Source organism: Chrysemys picta, chromosome 8, assembly GCF_011386835.1.
Source record: "Chrysemys picta bellii isolate R12L10 chromosome 8, ASM1138683v2, whole genome shotgun sequence".
Taxonomy (NCBI): domain Eukaryota; kingdom Metazoa; phylum Chordata; order Testudines; family Emydidae; genus Chrysemys; species Chrysemys picta.
The window spans coordinates 20298376-20320790 of record NC_088798.1 but is presented as its reverse complement, the minus strand read 5'-3'; the positions used below and the strand labels follow the sequence as shown (position 1 = coordinate 20320790).

Below are 22415 nucleotides of genomic sequence, written 5' to 3'. Positions count from 1 at the left end.
CCTGTACCTCACTCATTACCACTTAGAATTCTTCCCCCTGCATGCTGATGAGCCACAATGCAAATTCGTTTTTGCTGCCTTGTTTGTTTTTAGGGATGATTTTCACAAGACTGTGCTGTGTTCCACAAGCAGAAAAAATCCTTCTGGAATTCTTCTTATGTCTTCTGTGTCATAATCCATACGATGTACGTTTTCAGGCTTTTCCTCTGCAACCTGGAGGACAAGCACCTTGAAAAGAAAGCTGAGATACTCGTGTAATCCCCTGAATCCAGTAGTTAGGGCTTTAAATACCGAACCTTTTGAGGCTGGCAATAAAAGCACAGGAGTAGGCAACACTGCAAATATGCTTTCTAGAGCTGGCCCGTGAGTCGTGCCGTGCTGCTAGTGAGACACATGGCCATCGTGTTACAAACAGCGGGGATGGAGCTGCACTGGGGATGGGGTGACCCCGCTGTGCCTGCGGGAGACGCTTTGGGCAGAGGGGTCGGTGACGAGAGCTCCAGGCCCAGGCATACCCAGCCCCACCCACCTGTTGTTCCATCCCACCGTGCGCACAGCGCGCGCACCCAACTCTCCCGAGCCGCCGGGGCTGCTTCCTGCTAAGTCACCTGAGCGCGCTCTCTGTCACGTGGCCGCCTGGCTCCTCCAATCAGCGGCCCCGGTGCGCTCGAGCCCTCAATTCAAACAGTTAGACCACGACGGTTAGCAAGTGTCATCCTGCTGGGTGGTCGCTCTCCCCCGCCCCCATCTCCGGCCTGCGTACGGGGCCGCGGCGAGCAGCATGGAGAGCCGGCTGGTGACAGCGGGGCCCTACCGCGCCACCAAGCTGGTTAGAGGGGATGGGGGCTGCGGGTCAGCACACAGGGCCGGGGGGGGGGGGGACTCTGCCGATGGCGGGGGAAGGGTCTGTAGGGTGCCGGAGTGTGCGGTGCAAAGCGATTCCTGGCGGGGAGGGGGACTGGAGCCCCTGAGGGGATGGGTGACGGGGGAAAGGAAGCAAGGAGCGATGCGGCCCGGGGGCCGAGCCCCTGAGGGGACGGGGGAAAGGCAGCAAGGAGCGATGCGGCCCGGGGGCCGAGCCCCTGAGGGGACGGGGGAAAGGCAGCAAGGAGCGATGGGGGCCGGGGGCCGAGCCCCTGAGGGGATGGGTGACGGGGGAAAGGCAGCAAGGAGCGATGGGGGCCGGGGACTGGCTGGGAGGGATAGGGATCCGTGGTCGAAATGCGCTCAACCTTTTGCTTTAATCTTCTCTTCTCTCCCCCACTCACACCCCCGCTTGCCCGTCCCCGCTCCCTTGCAGTGGAATGAGGTTACTAAATACTTCCGAGCAGGGATGCCATTGAGGAAGCACAGGCAACGCTTCAGAAAACACGGGAATTGTTTTAGTGCCGTGGAAGCCGTGGACTGGCTTCACGAACTGCTAAGGAACAACAGGAATTTTGGTCCAGAAGTTAGTAGGCAACAAACAGTTCAGTTACTAAGAAAGTTTCTCAAGAATCATGTAATTGAGGATATCAAAGGAAGATGGGGATCAGAAAATCTAGATGACAACAACGACCTATTCAGGTGCTGTACGGGTGTACACCCATTGCTAAACTGTGAAAACTAACCAAGAGTACTCTGTAACGAGATCAACAGTTACTTTCTGTGGGGAAAGTAATTTTCAGTCAGAAGCAATACTGATTCACCAGGAAGTCTGCTTTTCCTCTACTCCTTCATTAATGAAAGGTTTCAGAGTAGCAGCCGTGTTAGTCTGTATCCGCAAAAAGAAGAACAGGAGGACTTGTGGCACCTTAGAGACTAACAAATTTATTAGAGCATAAGCTTTCGTGGACTAATGCTGTTATGGGCTGCAGCCCAGCATTTCTGTAGCACTAAGTGCAAGGGACCTGTCACCAACCCCACCCTGACCCCAGAGCTTGCAAGGAGGATAGCATGCATAAGCATTCCTACATTGTGCTGTCTCCCTCCCCGCCAGTGCCTTCTATCTACAGCCTACAGAAGGTATAATCAGAGCAGAATCTGCTCCAAGGACTTAACTTGAAAGTTGAACTTCCCCCTACTGTCCTCCAATGAATTTGAGAGAAGGGAATGATATTCCAAAGCTAATTTGGAATTTTGCCTAATTTAAATTACGTATATGTTGTAGAGGTGTTTTGTGTTTTCTTCTTTTTATCTTAAGCCTCTACAGAGTCTTATTGGAATCATCACTGGGCACTAAATTTTTTGATGAAACTAAGTTCTTATTTTTTAATATGTTCTGAATGCGTTTACATTTATCTTGTTAATTATAGATTCCCTTCAACCTCTCCAGTTAAAACTTTGCAAAGGAAGTCTCTATTGAAAGAGAACACAGAAAATATTCCAAAAGAGGAAGGAAGTCTCTTTAAACTACCACATTTCTCCAGGAGGACTCCTAAAAAACATGAATTACTTGAAACCCTGGTAATAACTTGTGCTTCTTATCGATCATGTGTTCTTTTCAGCATTAGGAAAACAAAAATAATCACCTCCTTTAGTGGCTGCATCATCTACTTCTGTAGAATCTTCATCTCCAGTTGAAAAAATAAGCTAGCAGCTTCCTTTGGACTACTCTCAGTGAAGTACAACAGTATGAGAATGCAACAGAAAGACACAGCAGCCCTGGTAACAAAAAGCCTTTATGCTATATGTGGTTGCTTACAGCTTGGAGTGCAACCTAAGATCTTAAGAAACTTGAACGGTAGATGTTCAAAATACTGTTTGTATGAAAACCATCTTAATTGTAAACTTGTATGTGGACTTGCTGAAATCTGACAAATTGGAAATAGTGAAATTAAGTACACCTCTACCTCGATAAAACGCTGTCCTCGGGAGCCAAAAAATCTTACCGCGTTATAGGTGAAACCACGTTATATCGAACTTGCTTTGGTCCGCCGGAGTGCACAGCCCCGCCCCCCCGGAGCACTGCTTCACCGCGTTATATCAGAATTCGTGTTATATCGGGTCGCGTTATATTGGGGTAGAGGTGTATTTGTGGCTATTAATTGTATGTAGTAGATTGAACTACACTGTACAGTACAAACTGAAATCTATATATACAAGCTCTTCTCTTACCTACAATTTTAGATTAACTATAGACTAGTATTGGCTTATTCTTTTTTTTTTTCTCATTTAGTCACATAATAACAGAACTAAAAAAGATCACTTAATGCTCCTCCTCATTCCCCCCCAAAATATGTTTTATAAATTTAAATATTTAATGCTTTTTTGTCATACGATTAAGATTCCTCATAAATTCTTACAAACTTTATCTATTTTAGGAACACTAAATCAGGATACATTACTTAGCTGGTAACTTGCCTAACTCTACAACCTTGAATGTAGCTGCCCAGTCATTATTTGTTTTATTCTTTTGCTAATTTTTTTGTGCTTCTGACTCTCTGAATTTAGGCCCCAGTCCTGCAAGCACTTACGCATGCATTCAATATTTAGGGCCTTGGTTTCCCTTTTCATTCTGCATTTCGTTACTTTTGCCTTTAAATTTCAAAAATATGGATTTTTTTTTTTCCTGTGGTGGACAGTAAACATTAGCAGTGGATGGAAAAGAGCTTTAGCCTTCTATTTTAAATTGGGATAAGACTCATTCAGTGATAAGAGAGCTTAAATTATAAAAAAGAAAATGAATGTGTTCTTTAATTTGGAATAAAGCCTTCTTTACAAGTGTATGTGAGTAGGTTTTTGTTTTTAAATAACATTTTACTGGAATTTTGAGTTTGGCTTTTGAGATACTTCAGAGAGTCAACAAAATATAACACGTATGATTGCTTATTTGTAGGAGAACATAGAAAACACAAAAAGTGAAATAATGGAAGAGGACAAGGAAAACTTACACAGGAAGAAAATAAGTCAAGAGGATATAGAAGAAATTTGGCGAAACATAATTTTGATACAGTAAGTCAATAACAAACTGGAAATAGTTGGGGAGAGTGTGTGTATATATCTTTTCCTGCCAGTACATAGGGATTAGGCCAGGGGTCGGCAACCTTTCAGAAGTAGTGTGCCGAGTCTTCATTTATTCACTCTGATTTAAGGTTTTGCGTGCAGTAATACATTTTAACGTTTTTAGAAGGTGTCTTTCTATAAGTCTATAAAATATAACTAAACTGTTGTTGTATGTAAAGTAAATACGTTTTTTAAAATGTTTAAGAAGCTTCATTTAAAATTAAATTAAAATGCAGAGCCCCCCAAACTGGTGGCCAGGACCCGGGCAGTGTGAGTGCTACTGAAAATCAGCTTGCGTGCCGCCTTCGGCACAGGTGCCATAGGTTGCCTACCCCTGGATTAGGCCATTTTAGCTTCAACATACCATCAGAGCAGAAGGTACATCCATGAGTACATGCTGTGTCAATAATTAATGATCTAAACAATTTATGAATTGCTTGCTTCTTGCTGTTGGCTCTTTCTATTGGTTCAGACAGACCTTTCTATTGGTTCAGACAGACCTTTAGTCATCTGGCATAAAAACTTACCTCTGACACTTGGAAGCATTGGTCTTGGACTAAGAACTTTGAGTTTAATAAGTTAAATTTTGAGTTTTTCCTTGTTGAAGAGGTCCTGAAGTAATTAGCTTGTGTTCACGTGCTGTCAAGACTTCTGAAACAACATTTGTTCTCTTCCACCCTACAGCTTGCAAACCATTTTAGGTCTACCCTCTCTGGAAGAAGTCTTGCACTCAGCCCAAGTAATTCCTCAATATGTCATGTACAACATGAGTAACACAAGTAAACATGGTGTTGTTGTTCTGCAAAACAAATCAGGTTTGGTTTTGTTTTTGACATTTGCTTCAAGTGCCAGTATTTAGTTATTGTCAAGTGGGAGATGACAGTAATTAACTATAGTAGTTTTTAAAACAGATTTGCTTAGGGTGATAAGTCTATTTTTATTTCAAAACTAGAAAGTAGGGCAGGTGAGAATGTAATAAGTATAGTGATTTAAAAATCATTCTATGTATTCTTTTAAAACTAGTTAAATTCTATATATGATCTTCCTGTATTTAAAGTTTAACATCAGGTGGCTAGTTTATATAGTGGCAGTTGCTGAACAATTTTCTTACTTTTTTTTGTAGAAGACCTCCCTCATTGGGTATTGTCAGCTATGAAGTGCCTTGCATACTGTAAGTTATACAAAAGTAGTCTTTAAAATTTCAGATACGAAGAAGCTTATTTTGGGGAGTGGAAATTCCAAAATGTTTGCTTATATGTGAGAGGTACTAGGCTCTTCTACACTGGATGCAAGTTCAACTATATCTAACAACCTGACATATTCAGAAGATATAACAGTAGGCTGCGTAAAACAGTTGTGTACAAAGGTGACCTGTAAGGAAGAAGAGGTAAAGATAATGAAGTTATGTGGTGTGCATTAAAGAGGAAAGAGATCCTATAGAACAATGTACTACTCCTAATCATTGAGTAGACTACCTAAATATCCTAGTGCCAGCTTGCTTTCTGTGGATCCATGCATGAATCTCTCCCTACCCTTTCAAAAGGGGATGATCAGCTGGGGAGTTTAACTGAAGTGAGGGAAAGATGGCAACATTCCCCAATCAGTTAGGGAATCTGCAGGAACATACAACGTAGAACTCTATTAATGTTATATGGAGCCTTGCTATGCTGGAAGACCTCCCTATCTCTTCTCACCATAAGGAGGGTTCCAAGTGGTAGCTACAGACTCCCGAGTCACTGGAAGAAGCTATGCTGGCAGGGAGCTGGGCAGAGATGAAACTTGAGTCTTCAGGCACAGTGCCTCTGTGTGGTTCCTTCTCAGATGTGGGATTTCAGGGATTAAACTACCTGCTTCTTGCACAGAACTGCCTGCTTCTCCCAGGCTGTGAAATAATTCAGAAAAAAATCTGAGCCAAACCTTGAAGAGTTTGCTAGTTTGGCCTGGCCCAGCCCATAATCGAGGGACGTGATCGTTCCCCTTTATTCGACATTGGTGAGGCCTCATCTGGAATACTGTGTCCAGTTTTGGGCCCCACACTACAAGAAGGATGTGGAAAAATTGGAAAGAGTCCAGCGGAGGGCAACAAAAATGATTAGGGGTCTGGAGCACATGACTTATGAGGAGAGGCTGAGGGAACTGGGATTGTTTAGTCTCCAGAAGAGAAGAATGAGGGGGGATTTGATAGCAGCCTTCAACTACCTGAAGGGGGGTTCCAAAGAGGATGGAGCTCGGCTGTTCTCAGTGGTGGCAGACGACAGAACAAGGAGCAATAGTCTCAAGTTGCAGTGGGGGAGGTCCAGGTTGGATATCAGGAAAAACTATTTCACTAGGAGGGTGGTGAAACACTGGAATGCGTTACCTAGGGAGGTGGTGGAGTCTCCTTCCTTGGAGGTTTTTAAGGCCCGGCTTGACAATGCCCTGGCTGGGATGATTTAGCTGGGAATTGGTCCTGCTTTGAGCAGGGGGTTGGACTAGATGACCTCTTGAGGTCCCTTCCAACTCTGATATTCTATGATTCTATGATAATGTGATTATTTTTCTGAATAGGCATCAAAAGTGCTCAAGATTTTTGGCATTTTTGATGCAAAATCTGTTCTCATCGCAGAAAGGAATATTCCATAGTTTCCACTCTAAAGAACTATCTTTATTAGCTACTATCCTTAATTGAAGGTGTGACAAACTTGCAGCACAGTCCTCTCCACTCTAATATTTATATAGAAAAGAGGGAATGAAATGAAGAAGTGGAATATTTTCAAGACATAGGTATATGTTCCTATATTGTAGAATCAGGATAGCAAAATTAAGTGAATTCTCTTGAGAAATGAATGGGCGTCACTTCTAGCTATGTAATGATCTGCACTGCATTTTTCAAGTTGTTGGCTTTGAACTGGATTAAAATAGCCTTTTAAAAAATAATGTAAAATTTAGCAAAAAGTTTATAAACTTTAAAAAAAAATACTTTACACATGTGAAGTGGGCTAACAGAAATGACTTCACTTGGGCTTTCGGAATGTCAGTCTTTCACTTAAAAAAAAAAAAACACACACACACTTTATAAATGCGGATGAATGTATATGCATGGCTGTGTTGCAAGTCTTGTATCCAGTTGAATTCTTCATCAGTTGTACAGTGACTGATGTGTAACTTTTTTTTGAGAGAGAGAGAGAGATTTTGGAGAGGTAGGGAAAACATGAGTTTGACCTCATTGAATTTCCTGCAGAGCAGTTCTCCTCAAAGAAGCAGTTTGGGGCATGCAAAATTTAGAAATGTCATGTCTCCCAACTGAGTTTTCACCATTTCACATGTACTGTATCTGCACTGGTGCCTATGCCATTGTGTGGCTTTTTTGCTTCCTCTCTCCGCACAACCTCCAGCAAAGCTCCATAAGAAGCTATGGTGGCATTGGCTGTGTCATTGCATGCATATATGTATCTTTGTAACTGTTCAGTAGCAGCTGCAGGAGGGGCCCATATGCAGCTAATAGAGCTGGGAGTTGAGTTTGCAGTGTGTGATTCACAGAAAGTGTCATTTCCCCCCATTCCATGCACAGCCCCTAAAAAGCTAGAGTCCATTTGTGAAGAAAACTGTAAAGGAAAATGGGGACAGGGCAGAGAATGCTGCTTTGCTTCATCCTAGCCCATCTTTCTGTGGGGGTATGGTGGAGACCCATCTGCAGGGAAACTCTGGTTCAGTTTATTCTCTCCTTGTCCTCATCCATGCCCATAAATTGGTTCATTGCCCACTTTTGAAGATGCTGTATTGGATGAAGAGCAAACCTGAAGTGCGCAGTTGTGATCATCTGGGGGGGGGGGGAGGGATATAGGTGAACAAAGTTTGCTCTTATTGCACCAGTTATGTAAGCTTTCAGTAGTGTGTGTGCACTTTAAAAGAACCAACCAAACACACACCTGTCCCCTAGCTAAAAACAAAAAAAAACTTTAGCAGCTGTATTAGTGAATTGAGCCTTAAGCATCTTGAATATGAAAAAATCTTAAATCTATTCTGAGTATCTGAAAATAAACTCCTAGGTGCCTGTAATTTTTGTTTTATTGCTTATGTGTATGTAATCTGTTTGGTTTGGGATATTTTGGGGAGGTGTGTGGTAATTTTAACAGAAAAACTAAAATTAATTGCTTCTTTTGGCTCATTTTTAAGGGGTGGGTGAGAAGCAGAAGGGGTTGAAGTAGTCAAATAAGGGACTTCCTCTAAATTATTAATATTGAAATATATCTATCTTCTAAAGTTGAGTGACAGCTTCTTGTTCATCTGTTGCTATATATAAACAGTTTTATTCTGTTTCTGCATACTAGTTACACAAGGCTGAACTACTGGTCCAATGTTTGTATAAGTAGATGGCTGACATGAATCTCCTTGAGAAATACTAGGCCGTCCCTACCATTCTTTCAGCTAATGTTGCAGAAGTTTTTTGTTGTGTGGTTTGGTGGTGGTTTTTTTTTTTAAAGGTGATTATGAGAATAGTACTGTCGTGAGCCTTCTTTCCTCACCTTCTTTTTAGGGCCTAGAAGTAATGACATGAGCCAACCAACTTACATTGGTTTTGAACGGGATGTGTTCAGAACAGTCGCTGATTACTTTCTCAATCTACCTGAACCATTGCTTACTTTTGAATACTATGAACTGTTTGTGAATATTCTTGGTATGTATGACTTGAGAAATAACCTATTTTGTTAAGTGTAAAGTACAAATTTGGGTCTAGTAAGTTACACACATGTAACTGTGTGCAGAATTTGGCCCCCAGTCTTTATGGCAGTATGAATTTGTGGGAGGCCACCAGTGCAGTAGTAGTTCTATATTACAATCTGAGTGAAAATACAACTACATTCTTGTGATAATAAATCCATATAAATTATCTGGTCTAACAGTGTCAAAGTATAATAACCACAGTCTCAAATAGTGTAAACTAATCCTAGTGTTGGTTTTAAAAGCTAAATGTAAAGTTTTATTGTCCTTAGTCTTGCATGTATGGGCTGTTTGTTGCATGTCTTGTTTAATGCTTTTTTTTTTTTTAGCTACAACTAACAATGTGGACTATATTAATGTCTTATATTTGTTGACTGTTCTGTTTTACTTAGCTACTTCAGTTCGTTCTTATCTTGTTCACTTTCACACCACTTGCATCTTAACTTGTATTTCATTTTCTGATAGTTGTGTGTGGCTACATCACAATTCCAAATAGACCCAGTGGAAAACACTGTATCCAAGATGAGGCGTGTGACCCACAGCCTTCGAAAACTCTGCACTTGAACTCTTTCAAGTCAACTGAATATCTTCTACTAAGTTTACTTCGAAAAGAGACTGAAAAACAAGAGGAAGAATCTGAGTCTTCTGGAAATATTTCCCAAAATGAACGTACTCTTCAAAAAGAATGTGCTAAAAAATTACAGCACTATAACTTGGCATGTAAACGAGCCAGTGTTCATGATCTAAGAGGAGGAAGCTGTAAAAATCTGTCAGGTTTAAGGAATGAACAGGCCCTGTCTCTCAAACTTAGGGCAAGGTGCTATTCTTTGGAACAAATTGCAGCTACTACCTCAAGTTTTTGTAATGAAGTGGGATCAAACTCCCTCTATCAATCTGACATTAACATAATATCAGGCAAAAATAAGGAAAACCCACTACTACATTCTGGGTACAAAGCAGAATTGCTGTTGGATCTTGGATCAGATAGCACTGGGCAGAAACAACTGTGTGGTTCCAGGAGAGTGTCTGCATCAACAGTTCACGACCAAGAGCTATGTAATGGGAATCGCAAATCTAAGCAACTCTGCACGTCTCAGAGTTTACTTGGAAGCAGTAAGTCCAGAAATTGCAGTGGCATCAACACACCAGTTGCTGAAATCACAGTAAAACCATATGCAATAGTTCATCTTGGACAGAGAAAATCAAGTACTACCAGTGTGGTTACTATAGTAGAAAGTGAGCCTAGGGATTCTGATATCACAGTCAATAAAAGACTCTGCAAAAGTGCAGTAGAACTTTCAGAAAACTCTTTCACTCCAGCTTCCTTTATGTTGACTGGCACGCAAAGTAAGATTGCTCTCCAAAGCATGTGGTATTGGCTTACTGTGTTGACTAACTATCTCTGCTTTCCTACTTTCTTTGGCCCCATTATTGGATTTTTAAATAGCAAAATCTGTACTTCATGGTTTGTTTAAAGAATATTCTAATGGCTATGAAATTAAGTAACTTAACTAATTATATTACATACAAGCTTTTGTATCTTCCATAATACATGCTCGTGGGTAGTATCCTCTCTTCCCCAAATAGTGATGTCTAAGCAATTCACCATATTTTGCTCTTTGTTCAGGTAAGTACTATTTCTTGTGATACAAACATCTGAGAGAAAGGGAGGAATCAACATAGATTTCCCTGCTTCTAAGTGATGTCTCTTCACGTTCTTTGAAACTGGATGCTGAATGAAGTTTCTAGGTGTCTTTAGATACCTGGAAATTGGCCAAACAATATATAATAGAATAACAGAAAATACTTAACACTAATGTGCAGAAATAGCTTCAGTTATATTCCTCTGCTAGTCTTGATCTGCGTCAATAATATGTGTCAGAACAAAATGAGATTAACTGGGGGTGAAGACCATGCAAAAAATGTTGAAATAACTGATCCCTTTTTATGTTAGAGCAGACTGTGCTATAAAGTGGCTGCTGTCTTAACTGAATAAAATGAAATTGCTGATATTAAGGTACCACTGTCCTTCATATTGTTTCAAAACTTAATTACAGCTGTTTTTATAATTATTAACTTTTAGATCTTCTCCGGCCTCATTTAGAAAGAGTTGCTATTGAAGCACTACAGATATGCTGTTTGTTGCTTCCTCCACCAAATCGTAGAAAGCTTCAACTCCTAATGCGTATGATCTCTCGAATCAGCCAAAATGTTGATATGCCTCGACTTCATGATGCAGTGGGCACGAGGTCTCTGGTAAGACACCTTTTTCTAAGAGTATGGATAACTTTATTCAATAGCATAAAAATAATGCTTAAATCTGAGAAAAGCAAGAATATTCAATATTAACAGAGGAACTTAGTCTTTGTCTCACTAATTCTAGTATGTAACACAAATATGTCACTCCTGGTATACTTGTGAAAATCTGCATCAAAGTAAACTCTCTTGTTTAACTCCATCTGAACATATTCTAAATAGATTTTGGGGGAAACTTGTTATTTGAACAGCTTTTATTAACTTTTTAAAAGAACAGAAAAGATTCAGTATTCTTTTTGCTTCAATGATTCCTTCTACACCTCACTGTCAATAACTAAATTGATATTGTCAATTAAATTCCTACAAAACCTTGTAAGTATTTTTTAATTGACGCTCTGTTTTAACTGATATGAACACAAAACTTATTTTGCTTTCCTGTAACTTAAAAGGTCTAATGGATATGTTTTGAAAAATAGTTTTTGGCTAAAACTCTTGCAGTGTGTCTACTTGAGGTAGTTTATTTTTATTTTGTTCAGTATGGAGTGAATTTCCATAGCCGAGCGTTAGCATAGCCTTTTTATTATATAAATGTTATGTCAGGACTCTAGCTATTGTACACCGATGCCACTAGATGTTAAAATTAAAGAATGGACCTAACTGTAGGGTTTACATTTTGAACTCTAGTAGGTCCAATGCCAGAAAGGAAACAGAAGTAAGTCTGTTAAAGGCTTAAAGCTGTAAGGACTGAATTTAAGCTTGCAGTGGAAAGAATAGAGGTATTTACAGTTGTTAGAATGACATCAAACCTTTGTTTAGTTCTCTTACCATACTACCTACAGTTATTTAAAAACACATTAAACAAATACTGATTAAAGAATGTTAATTAAAAATGGGAAACAAGAAATGAGTAAATACTTGTCAGTTATTGCAAGTGATGTAACAGAGGTTCTGACCATTTATGCCATCTTGAACTCTCTTTTTTGTGTAAGAGACAAGGGTGTTAGCCAGTGAGTTTTCCTACATAAACTGGAAGGATGATGAAGAACTTAGTATAGTTTGGTTGAGGTATGGAACTAGAACAGTGGTTCCAAACTGGGGTTCGTGAACCCCTGGGGATTCGCAAAATGTTACAGGGGGTTCTCAGGAAAAAATTCCCTAATGGTGGACAGAGCTGTTCCTAGGGACCCCGGGCAGCACAAAGCCAGGAGGATTCCAAAAGCTAGGCAGATCAATGCAAGCATATCTATCACACTGAGGAGATTTAAACTTCAAGACTCCTTATAAGAAATGGAAAGGGAGGTGGATATTTTTTGCTGTTTTTAAAATTAAATAGGCCGCTAGTATTGTTTTCTAAATTATTATGAAAAACAAGTTTAAGCTTTGTTGTAATGTGTGTTGTTTGCCTGGACTGCTCAAGACCTGAATGCTTGTGTAGGAAGAATTCTTTGAGTTGGCTTCTTAAATACCTTCATGCTGTTTCACATCTGATACTCCTTGATGAAACATAGGAGCCTTGTCTTATAACAGGCTTATTCAAAGTGATACAAGCTACAAAAGTGAGATCTTGGAAGAGTGTTGCTGTTTTCATAATGTAATAAAAATACAGTAATGATAAATAATAATAATAAATAGTGTGTAATAAGCATGTCATAAAAATAAATTGTATATTTCCAAGATCACTGCTTTTATAATTTATACTCAGGTAAAGGAGAAAATCCCTGGAAATATTCATTTTTAAGGGGGGGTTGCAAAACTTGACATTTTAGTGAAAGGGGTTCACAGGTTGTTAAAGTTTGAGAACCACTGAACTAGAAGCTAGGCAGATCTGAGTTGTATTCCCAAATCAGTGTATACAGTCCTTACTACAGTGGGGCCTTTATCACTGATTGGGGCCTCTAGATCCTGCCACAACACAGTCGGTAATGATTCTGGGGAATTCATAAATATTATTAATAAAGTGATTTGAGATCTGCAAATGGAAGACGGTGTATAAGTGCAAATTATGTGTTGTTTGGCTTTTCTTTTTTTAAGGAGCGCACTTCCCCTAACTTCAACTGAATATTGTTCACTTCTTACTTAAACTATTGCTGTATTGCTGTTTTGTTCAGCATCTGCCACGTTTCATCCCAAAGATGACTATTTCATAGACAAACTTATTCCTATTGTATTTTGTAAAGCACTTGGGATCCACTAATACATTTGGGTGAAATGTGCCAAATAAATACTAGTTCATTATTCATTTAGAGCTGTTGGCTTTCCTCTGCTACCTTAAGCAGAGGGGAGTTAAATTTGGAAGAACCTAGTGGGCAGGTGAGGAATAGAAATATCAACTCTGTGGCATTTTAGCCTCTAGATCAGTGGTTCTCAACCTGTTTACCATTGTGGGCCACATATGCAGCTCTCTATATGTTGTGTGGGCTGCATCCACACTATATATACTATCTGTATGGCCCTGAGGATGTTACATGGGCTACAGCTGTGTGCTGATTGGGCCAGGGGTTGAGAACCACTGCTCTAAATCCTGCAGTATTAACTCCCTCAGAGTCTCCTCTTCTGCTGCTACTCTGCAAAACCAGGAGATATTTCCATGGGGAAAAGTAACCCTGATAGCTATTTCAAGGTGTGTCGCTTTTCCTACATAGCAGAGAATGTGAATGTGAATGCAGTTTTCTTGTACTCTTTTTCCTGGTTAAATTTTTTTGAATTTGAAACTCAAAACTGTAAGCTCTAGTTAATCATAAAACTAGAATTATACTCTGTTCTTATACAAGCATCACTTTGTTTCAAATGGGGGAAAATGGCAGATTTCCTCCTTGCTCCATTAATATATGTCAATAGTGCAGGAAGGTGAGGTACACCTCTACCTTGATATAACGCTGTCCTCAGGAGCCAAAAAGTCTTACTGCGTTATAGGTGAAACCGTGTTATATCAAACTTGCTTTGATCCACCAGAGTGCGCAGCCCACCCCCGGAGCTCTGCTTTACCGTGTTATACCCGAATTTGTGTTATATTGGGTCGGGTTATATTGGGGTAGAGGTGTACTTTGATGCAAATCTGTAGCAGGGAATGCAGTATGGAGCTGCAGGGAGAAGGAAAAGAATCCAAATGCCATAGTTGTACATACTAACAACCTGTTAAAACTTCTAGATGATACAGACTTTTTCTCGATGTGTGTTATGCTGTGCAGAAGAAGTGGACCTTGATGAGCTACTTGCCACAAGATTAGTTTCATTTCTAATGGATCACCAGCAGGACATTTTTAAAGTTCCAACTTACCTACAGGTTGCAGTGCAAGATCATATAGAATCTCTAAAGACAGCTCAGGTGGGTCCTGTGACAAAAAATTGAACCCTCTTTGCTAATTGCTGTTTATGAATTGTAGGGTATTAAACTACTACTGTCAGTTTAAAAAACAACTATATTCCATTCCTTTTTTCTTTTAAAGTACAAACTTTCATGCAACTAGCTTTACAATTATAGATAGGTTTTTCATTTTTTTTAGCAATTTAACTTTTTAAAACTTGCATTTAATTTACAATGTAACTGAATGCCAGTGAGGCAATAACTTTGCAACCAAACAAGATCCTTCAAGCATGTGTAGATTTTTTTGTTGCCCTTCTTGTTTCAGTTCCAGTATCCAGGGGAAGAAATCAGTGCTATTTTGCCAACTTATTCATATTGTAAGCGGATAACTCCTCAGGAGTTTGATGAACAAAAAGTTTCTACCTCTCAAGCAGCAGTTGCAGAACTCTTGGAGAACATTATCCGGGACAAAAGCTTGTCTCTGAAAGACAAAAAAAAAAAGCTAAAACGGGTAAGAAAAGAAATGGGCTATTCTGTTTTGTTTTGTTTTTTGGTGGGACTTTGTTTTTAGGTTGTTGTTTTTTTAGAACACTCAGTTGTAGTTTGCAAGACGGTTTTTAAAAATTCATAAAGGTGGAGGAGAGAATTAATTAGGGTTACCATATCTCATAAATAAAAAAAGAGGACCCTCCACGGGCCATGGCCCCGCCCATTTCCCCACCCCCTAGCCCCGCCCCAACTCCGCCCCTTCTCCACCCTAACTCCGCCCCCTCCTCCCTCCCACTCCCAGCCAGGGGGAAAGGGCTGCCCCAGTGCTAGCAGCTTCACGGTTTCCCGGGCAGCCCCCAGACCCTGCGCCCCCAGCCGGCACTTCCCCAGCGCAGCTGGAGCCCGGGAGGGGAAGCGCCCAGCCGGGGGCGCAGGGTCTGGAGGCTGCCCAGCAAACCGTGAAGCCGGTAGCGCTCGGGCTTTGGGCAGCCCCTATGCCTCCGGACCCTGTGCCCCCAGCCGGGCACTTCCCCTCCGGGGCTCCGGCGGCTCTGCGTAACTTACACTGTATAAGTTACACAGAGCCGAAGAGGAGCAGAGCCCCTGCAGCTGGAGGCTCTGCTCCTCTTAGGCTCTGTTTAAGAGCCGGGCTGCCCCAGCGCTACCAGCTTCAGGCAGCCCCCGTGCCTCCGGACCCTGCGCCGCCGGAGCCCGTGAGGGGAAGTGCCCGGCTGGGGGCGCAGGGTCCGGAGGCAAGGGGGCTGCCCGAAGCCGGTAGCTCTCAGGCAGCCCGGTTCTTAAACAGAGCCTCCAGCGGCTGGGGCTCTGTGTAACTGACACTGGGTCAGTTACACAGAGCCCCGGGGGCTGGAGGCTTTGCTCCTCTTTGGCTCTGTGTAACTGACACTGGGTCAGTTACACAGAGCCCCGGGGGCTGGAGGCTCCAGCCGCCGCGGCTCTGTTTAAGAGCCGGGCTGCCTGAGCGCTACCAGCTTCGGGCAGCCCCCGTGCCTCCAGACCCTGCGCTCCCAGCCGGGCACTTCCCCTCCCGGGCTCCAGCGGCGCAGGGTCTGGAGGCATGGGGGCTGCCCAAAGCCGGTAGCGTTCAGGCAGCCCGGCTCTTAAACGGAGCCGCCATTTTCCCGGACATGTTCGGCTTTTTGGCAATTCCCCCCGGACGGGGGTTTGACTGCCGAAAAGCCGGACATGTCCGGGAAAAAGAGGACGTATGGTAACCCTAGAATTAATTATCTAATTACTAGATCCTGGCACATCAGCAAACACTTTAAAAATGAATTCTAGTCTGATAGCTAAAAGAATTGGGTACAGCCATCTGGATGAGTACTTGTCATGATGGCATTTTCTGATCCTGTTTTGAAGGGGGCTTGGTCTCCACTATAAGAATTCATGTTGGTTAGCAGCAATGTTTTTCAAACTAAGTACAATTTAAGAGTAAAACACAAATCATTTTTTTTCAAGGCCCTCTGCATTAAATACCAACTCTGTGGTAGGAATTAGTTATTTCTTGTGATATACTAAATGCACCAGGTTTCTTGCTTAATTTTTGAGCCAGGCTCTTCACTAGGTAAAACTCTGATGTAAAGGGCGCAAAAATAAAAATAAGTGGTTTTGGTTAAATTTTAAGACCAGATTATTCCGATGAGAAGCCCTCTTCTGACCAAGTAACTGGTACTTTCTAACCTACTGATAGAGTTCTGAACAACTTACATATTGCTTCAGGTTATCTGATATTTCTAAATTCTGCTAAGCTGCTGCCTAATAGTCAAACTAATAGCTCAACAACTTTGGCAGGACTTAATGCTGGAGGATTTTTTTCTCTTGCAGAAAACCTTTGGCAAATATCTCTGATCAGTGAATAGTGTACTTGTCCCAGAATTTACTAAGCACATCTTGTGACAAACACAGCTCCACAAAAGCTGCTTTTAAATTTTCAAGTTGCCCCTTTTCCCTCTTCCCCTCCCCCAGCCTCCACAAAAAGAATGATTTTGTAGGACTTGAAATGTTTCTTAAACTTGGTCACAAACCAAAAGGCTGGGCCTCCATTTTTTTTTAATTAATTGAAACTGGCTGTATGAAATAAATAGTACCAGCATTGGTAGATTAAACCTTTTGACTACCCCCAAATTTCTTTGTGGAGATGGGAGGGAATTCCCCATGCACCCCTTGCCTTTCAGCCCTGCAAGGATCACGCTACAGCCTCTGCAGAGTAAGGAGTGTAGAGAGAGCTCTAGCTGTACAGCTGCTTCCTGTGGGTGGGGGGGGAAGAGGGCTTTGATCTTGGGGCTCACTGCATTTGCTCTAAACTGGCCCTGTATGCATGTGTATTTTTGGACAAAAATGCTCTGGTGTTGTGATATTGAAATGCACAAGTTTGCCTCAGTAGCACAAGCTGAGGCCTAGGTCTAGCAGAAAGCCACACAGATAAAAGTACAGTGCTCATCTGCACAACAACAGCACACTAATTGCTAAATAAAATTACTGTGCGGGAATAGTCAGTGAATGTTGTGCCTTCATTATACCTTAAAGCAACCAGAAAAGTGAATATTGCTTCTCTGGCATTTTCTGGCACACTGCAGTGCGTGCAATGACTTTTTGTTTGAAACTGAAAGGTTGGGGGCAGGGGGTTATGAATATTGTTTGGTTTTGGTGTACCGCTTCCAACAAGCACATGCACCACATTCTGGGAACTTCTCATATAAAGTCAACTAATTTGTAAGACTGCTTGAGGCCATGAGAATATGTAAGAATTAGTAGTTTTACTCTCAGCGATTGAGGCAGATACTACATACTTTCCGGAAATGATAACCCTGTGGAGCATTTTGGCTTTTTTGTTGTTGTGGGTTTTTTTTAATCAATATGCTCTTTCCTTTAGGAGTAGGTCCAATTATTTCTGCCACCCACCCCAAGCCGATAAACCAGGGGTAGGCAACCTATGGCACGGGTGCCAAAGGCGAGCTGATTTTCAGTGGCACTCACACTGCCCGGGTCCTGGCCACTGGTCCAGGGGGCTCTGCATTTTAATTTAATTTTAAATGAAGCTTCTTAAACATTTTAAAAACCTTATTTACTTTACATACAACAATAGTTTAGTTATATATTACAGACTTATAGAAAGAGACCTTCTAAAAACGTTAAAATGTATTACTGGCATGCGAAACCTTAAATTAGAGTGAATAAATGAAGACTCGGCACACCACTTCTGAAAGGTTGCCGGCCCCTGCTATAAACTGTGCTGTCATTTTGAAAAAGCTGACTTCATCAGCAGAAAGTTTTTGATCTGTTGAATAAAGTTCATATACCACTTCCCTCTTCCCGACCACTGCACCAAAAAACAAAAGAGATAATAGGAAAGCAGCTTAGTTTCAGAAACCCATTTTTGATGTAATATTCCATATCTACATATCTGTAGATATTCCAAGCTGCTTTCCTATTATCTCTTCTATTTTTTGCTGCAGTGGTTGGGAAGATATCTACAGATATGGAAAACAGGATGAGTAGGAAACTTTCCTAGTACCATCAAAATTTGCATAATTTAAACTTTAATGCAAAAAACTAAATTTATATTGTTATGGTCATAAAAGATTCCAAATGAGAACAGAGTGTGTGCCAATGCAAGATTGTCTTCCTTTGTCTGCGGATAGCTAGCTCCAGTGTTGCTATGCTGCAGAAGGGTGAAAGCTGACTGGAATGTTCAGAACTTTGTGGATGGTGCAAACTGATAAGCATGATGTGTACATCACTGCTGTTTGACAAAGTCAGGAACAACAGCAGAGACTAACATTTAAAATGGAGAGATGGGTGTAGTTCTGCATAAGGGTAACTGGCATTGGCTGAGTACAGGATAGAGGAGTGCTTGCACTTACCTCCATCTCCAACACAGTAGCCAGTAGACCATGGAGTGGGAGTGGGAAAGAAAGAGAATGTACTTCTTTTTTGTGTGTGAGAGAGAGAGACTTCAATATTATCAGAGTCGGATCTGAAAGATAAAACCCATGAACAGGGTTCACGTATGCCATCCGGGTAGGTATTCTAGCACCTCTTTCCCAGCAGCTGTTGGAGGCAGAAAGAGAAGGAAAAGAGGATACTTAGCACTAGAGAGGAACTAAAGAGTTAAGCCATGCTATATTATAGAAAAGAAAATGTAGAGTAAAGCCTTGAAGGGAAGTAAGGCCTGACAAAACAAAATAGGGAGTACTATACACTTTTAAACAATGCATTAAATAGAAATGGGATAATATTACAGTTGAATGCAGTACAAAATAGTTATTTTCCTGTAGGGCAGGGGCCAGGGGTTTGGTAGGATATCACAGCAAAGATATTTTTCATCCTGGCTAGCAGGCTTACTCCCCAGACTAATAGGTGACTAATCAGGTTGTTATATTTTTCAAGCTCTCTGTATCTTCTTTTAAGTCGTTTTTTATAATTACTCTTTTGTGTTTTAGTTTCAAAAGGAATATCCACTGATCTACCAGAACAGATTTCCAACTACAGAAAGTGAAGCAATATTATTTGAAAACAAACCAACAATTAAGCAACCAATGCTTAGCTTGAAAAAACCAAAGTTTCGTAGTGTAAGATACTATTAGGTATTCAACTATAGCTCTTGAATCTATTTATCTGATAGGTATATGCATAATCTAGTGAAGGACATTTACTATGAAAATCTGATATTTACTTTGTGGAGGGGAAGAGAGATGTGCACATGCACACTTTATGTTAAAAGGTGCCAAAGTATCTTTCTTCTGAAGATCACTGTTCACTTACCAAATCTTGAAATGAGATAAATATTTAATGTTTACAAGTTACCCAACACATGCAAACAAATATTGAGTTGTTTGTGTTGAATCTCAGAAGTAGAAAGAAATGTGAAAAGAAACATGAAGTTATTAGTAACCAAAAAATGTGTGTGTGTTATTACTACAGTCTGGGAAACTAATGGTATACGTATTGTTGTAACTTTTGTGTTAAATCTGTTTTGGAAATGATGCTATTTAAATTGTAGTTTTGGTTTTTAATCATTTCTTGCGTACTGTATAAATGCTCTGGTTGGCTACTCTGTATAGTGTGTACTTGCAACAAAACATTACCTTTTTGGATTGAGAAAGGTGACATCCAGGCCCCACTGACTTCAGTAGGGCTAGAAATTCACCCTAGGTTAGGAATTAATCTGTTTATCCAACTTCAAATTCGTATATACTTTTCATTTGCACTCATTTGTAAATCATTAAAATCATCTTAACTTTTTAATATATTTATACATGTTAAAACTATTATACTTGATTTTATATATATTTCTAATTTTTGATGGAAAGCTGATCTCAAATACATGGATAACTGACCTGATATTCTGCTCGAACAAAATAAGTAAGAGGGGAGGATGATATATGCCAATTTGGTTCAGTGTAGGTATATAGGTATTGTATATAAGGCTTCAGTGTTTTATTTATAACACTGCTGAGCTGGCTTTTACAAGACTTTTGGAAAATGTCCGTATTGTTCCCTCTCTTAAACATCATGGGTGATATTATGGCCCTAATGAAGGCAATGGGAGTTTTCCTGTTGACTTGGTGGCTAGGATTTCATCCCTTATCTTCAGCAGGATTTTAAATCTCTGTGCAATAAATTTCACATCTTGAAAGTAGTTTTTTTTTCCAGGTATTTCCATATACTATGTTATCATTTGTGTACTATTTTTGTTGTTGTTGTTGTTGCCAGGGTTTTTTGTGGGTGGGTTTGGTTTTTGTCTTTTAAATTCAGGACAACTTGTGCATATGTAGAATGTAGGGGGCTTTTGTTGAGAGGGCGGGTTTGTTTTATCCATTCAGTTTTATGGATCACTTATTTGTGTACTGTATTTAAGCACTTCTGTGTATTGTTAAAGGTATAAGTTAGATGTAAATGGTCATTGTTAGTTATGCTGGTGATTTAATGTAGTTAAATCACAGTTTATTATCTATTTAATGCAGAAGACTTGTCATATTGTTAAACTCTTTTGCACATTGTACATGCATATTAAGCCATACCGAAACTAAACTTTGATTGTAGGGAGCACGTGTTTTTGTGTGTGTGGTTTTTAAACTCTGGATTTGTAGATAATCTTTTTGAATGAAGTCCTGGCCCTATTGTAGTCAATGAAAATTATACCATTAATTTCAGCAGGACCAAGATTTCACCCTTTAACAATCCAGATCCAGCCCCTAAATTCAAACATGTGGAACTGTAAACATGTGAGTAGCCCTACAAGGGGATTACTCTTTGTAAGTGTTTGTAGAATTGGGCTTGCAGCTTGTACATAAAGTAGCTGCATTACAGCTGTAAAACAACCACCAGCTAAATGATTTAGAATCTTAGTGAGCTGCAAAAGGTGGGATGAAGGAGGGAGGGGGTTTGTGCCATTCTTTATGCATTTATAAAAGCATAGGCTGAAAGTCATTTTGCCCACCCCTCAAAAAACAAAAAAATCCAGATTGTTTTCTTACAGTAGAAATGCGGGTCTTGTCTGCCTTTGACTTATGGGAGATGGTAGAACTAGTGAAACTGATAGAAGAAGGGAATGGATTTTCTTTTAGGGTGGTTTGAAACGTAGTGTTTGTTAATGCCTTTATACAGCGTATAGTAGTAAAAAAGCACAAACCTTCTTCCCTTTCCCTATGCAAGTCACCTTTAAAGATTCCGAATCAGTAGCTATACACTGTGAAATACATCAGAAGTATTATAATATCACCTGTGAAAAATAAGAATTTGTATCCAACAACAATTAGCATACATGGTGATGGGGAGGGATCATGAGATTCGTGGACAATGTTGCTTGAAAGCTGGAAGAGTGACTTATGTAATGGAATATTCATTTTGATACCTGTCTGTTTTAGTCTTTTGTGGAAAATCTATGGGATGAGAGAGTTTTTATTACCATGTCATCTGAACTTGCTCAGAACAGGATGGGATGATGTGGAAGTAAAAGTGCATGGAGGTTAAAAACATTGCTCCATTGCTGCCAACCGGAGGCTGCATCAGCGGTCCAGGTGGGGTATGTGGGGAGTTTAGTGATGAGCCAGTCTGAGTGCATTTAGGCTTAATTCTTGTTTAATGCATTTGGAGATACTTGGAGGGAATGTAACTAAAGTGTAAAGTATAATTAGTCTTCAAGTAGTAGTCCATAAGGACACAAGAATGACCATACTGGGTCAGACCAATGGTCTATCTAGGGTGACCAGATCTGCTGACAGTGGCCCACACCGTATGGTTCAGAGGGAATGAACAGAACACGGTAATTACTGAGTGAGCCATCTCCCATCATCTGGTCCCAGCTTCTGGCAGTCAGAGGCTTAGGGATATCCAGAGTATGGGGTAACAAACTTGACCATCTTGGCTAATATCCATCGATGGACCTATCCTCCATGAACTTATCTAATTCTTTCTGAACCCAGTTTACTCTTCACAACATCCCCAGCAACAAGTTCCACGGGTTGAGTGTGCATTGTGTGAAGAAGTACTTCCTTATGTTTGTTTTCAACCTATTGTCTATTAATTTTATCTGGTGACCCCTGCTTCTTGTTTTATGTAAAGGAGTAAATAATAATTTTCTTCACATCATTCATGATTCTACAGACCTCTATCCTATCCCTCGCCCCATAGTTGTTTCTCTTCCAACCTGAACAGT

General features: G+C 40.6%; 1 protein-coding gene across 4 annotated transcripts; it reads left to right on the top strand.

Annotated features, from left to right (window-relative positions):
- Positions 1-653: 653 nt before the first annotated feature.
- Positions 654-20803, top strand: DEPDC1 (DEP domain containing 1). 4 transcript variants are annotated; one of them, XM_008166666.4, is made up of 12 exons: positions 654-829; positions 1301-1566; positions 2295-2445; positions 3818-3933; positions 4669-4799; positions 5108-5155; positions 8501-8641; positions 9151-10032; positions 10769-10941; positions 14090-14266; positions 14571-14756; positions 19198-20803. In XM_008166666.4, the coding sequence occupies exons 1-12, from the start codon at positions 782-784 to the stop codon at positions 19339-19341; spliced, it is 2463 nt and encodes an 820-aa protein (XP_008164888.2). In that variant the 5' UTR covers positions 654-781; the 3' UTR covers positions 19342-20803. The 4 variants fall into 4 exon arrangements, with proteins under 4 accessions (XP_008164888.2, XP_023959631.2, XP_023959633.2 ...); XM_024103863.3 differs by having other exon boundaries at positions 655-829; positions 9151-9798; XM_024103862.3 differs by having other exon boundaries at positions 713-852.
- The last annotated feature ends 1612 nt before the right edge of the window (positions 20804-22415 follow it).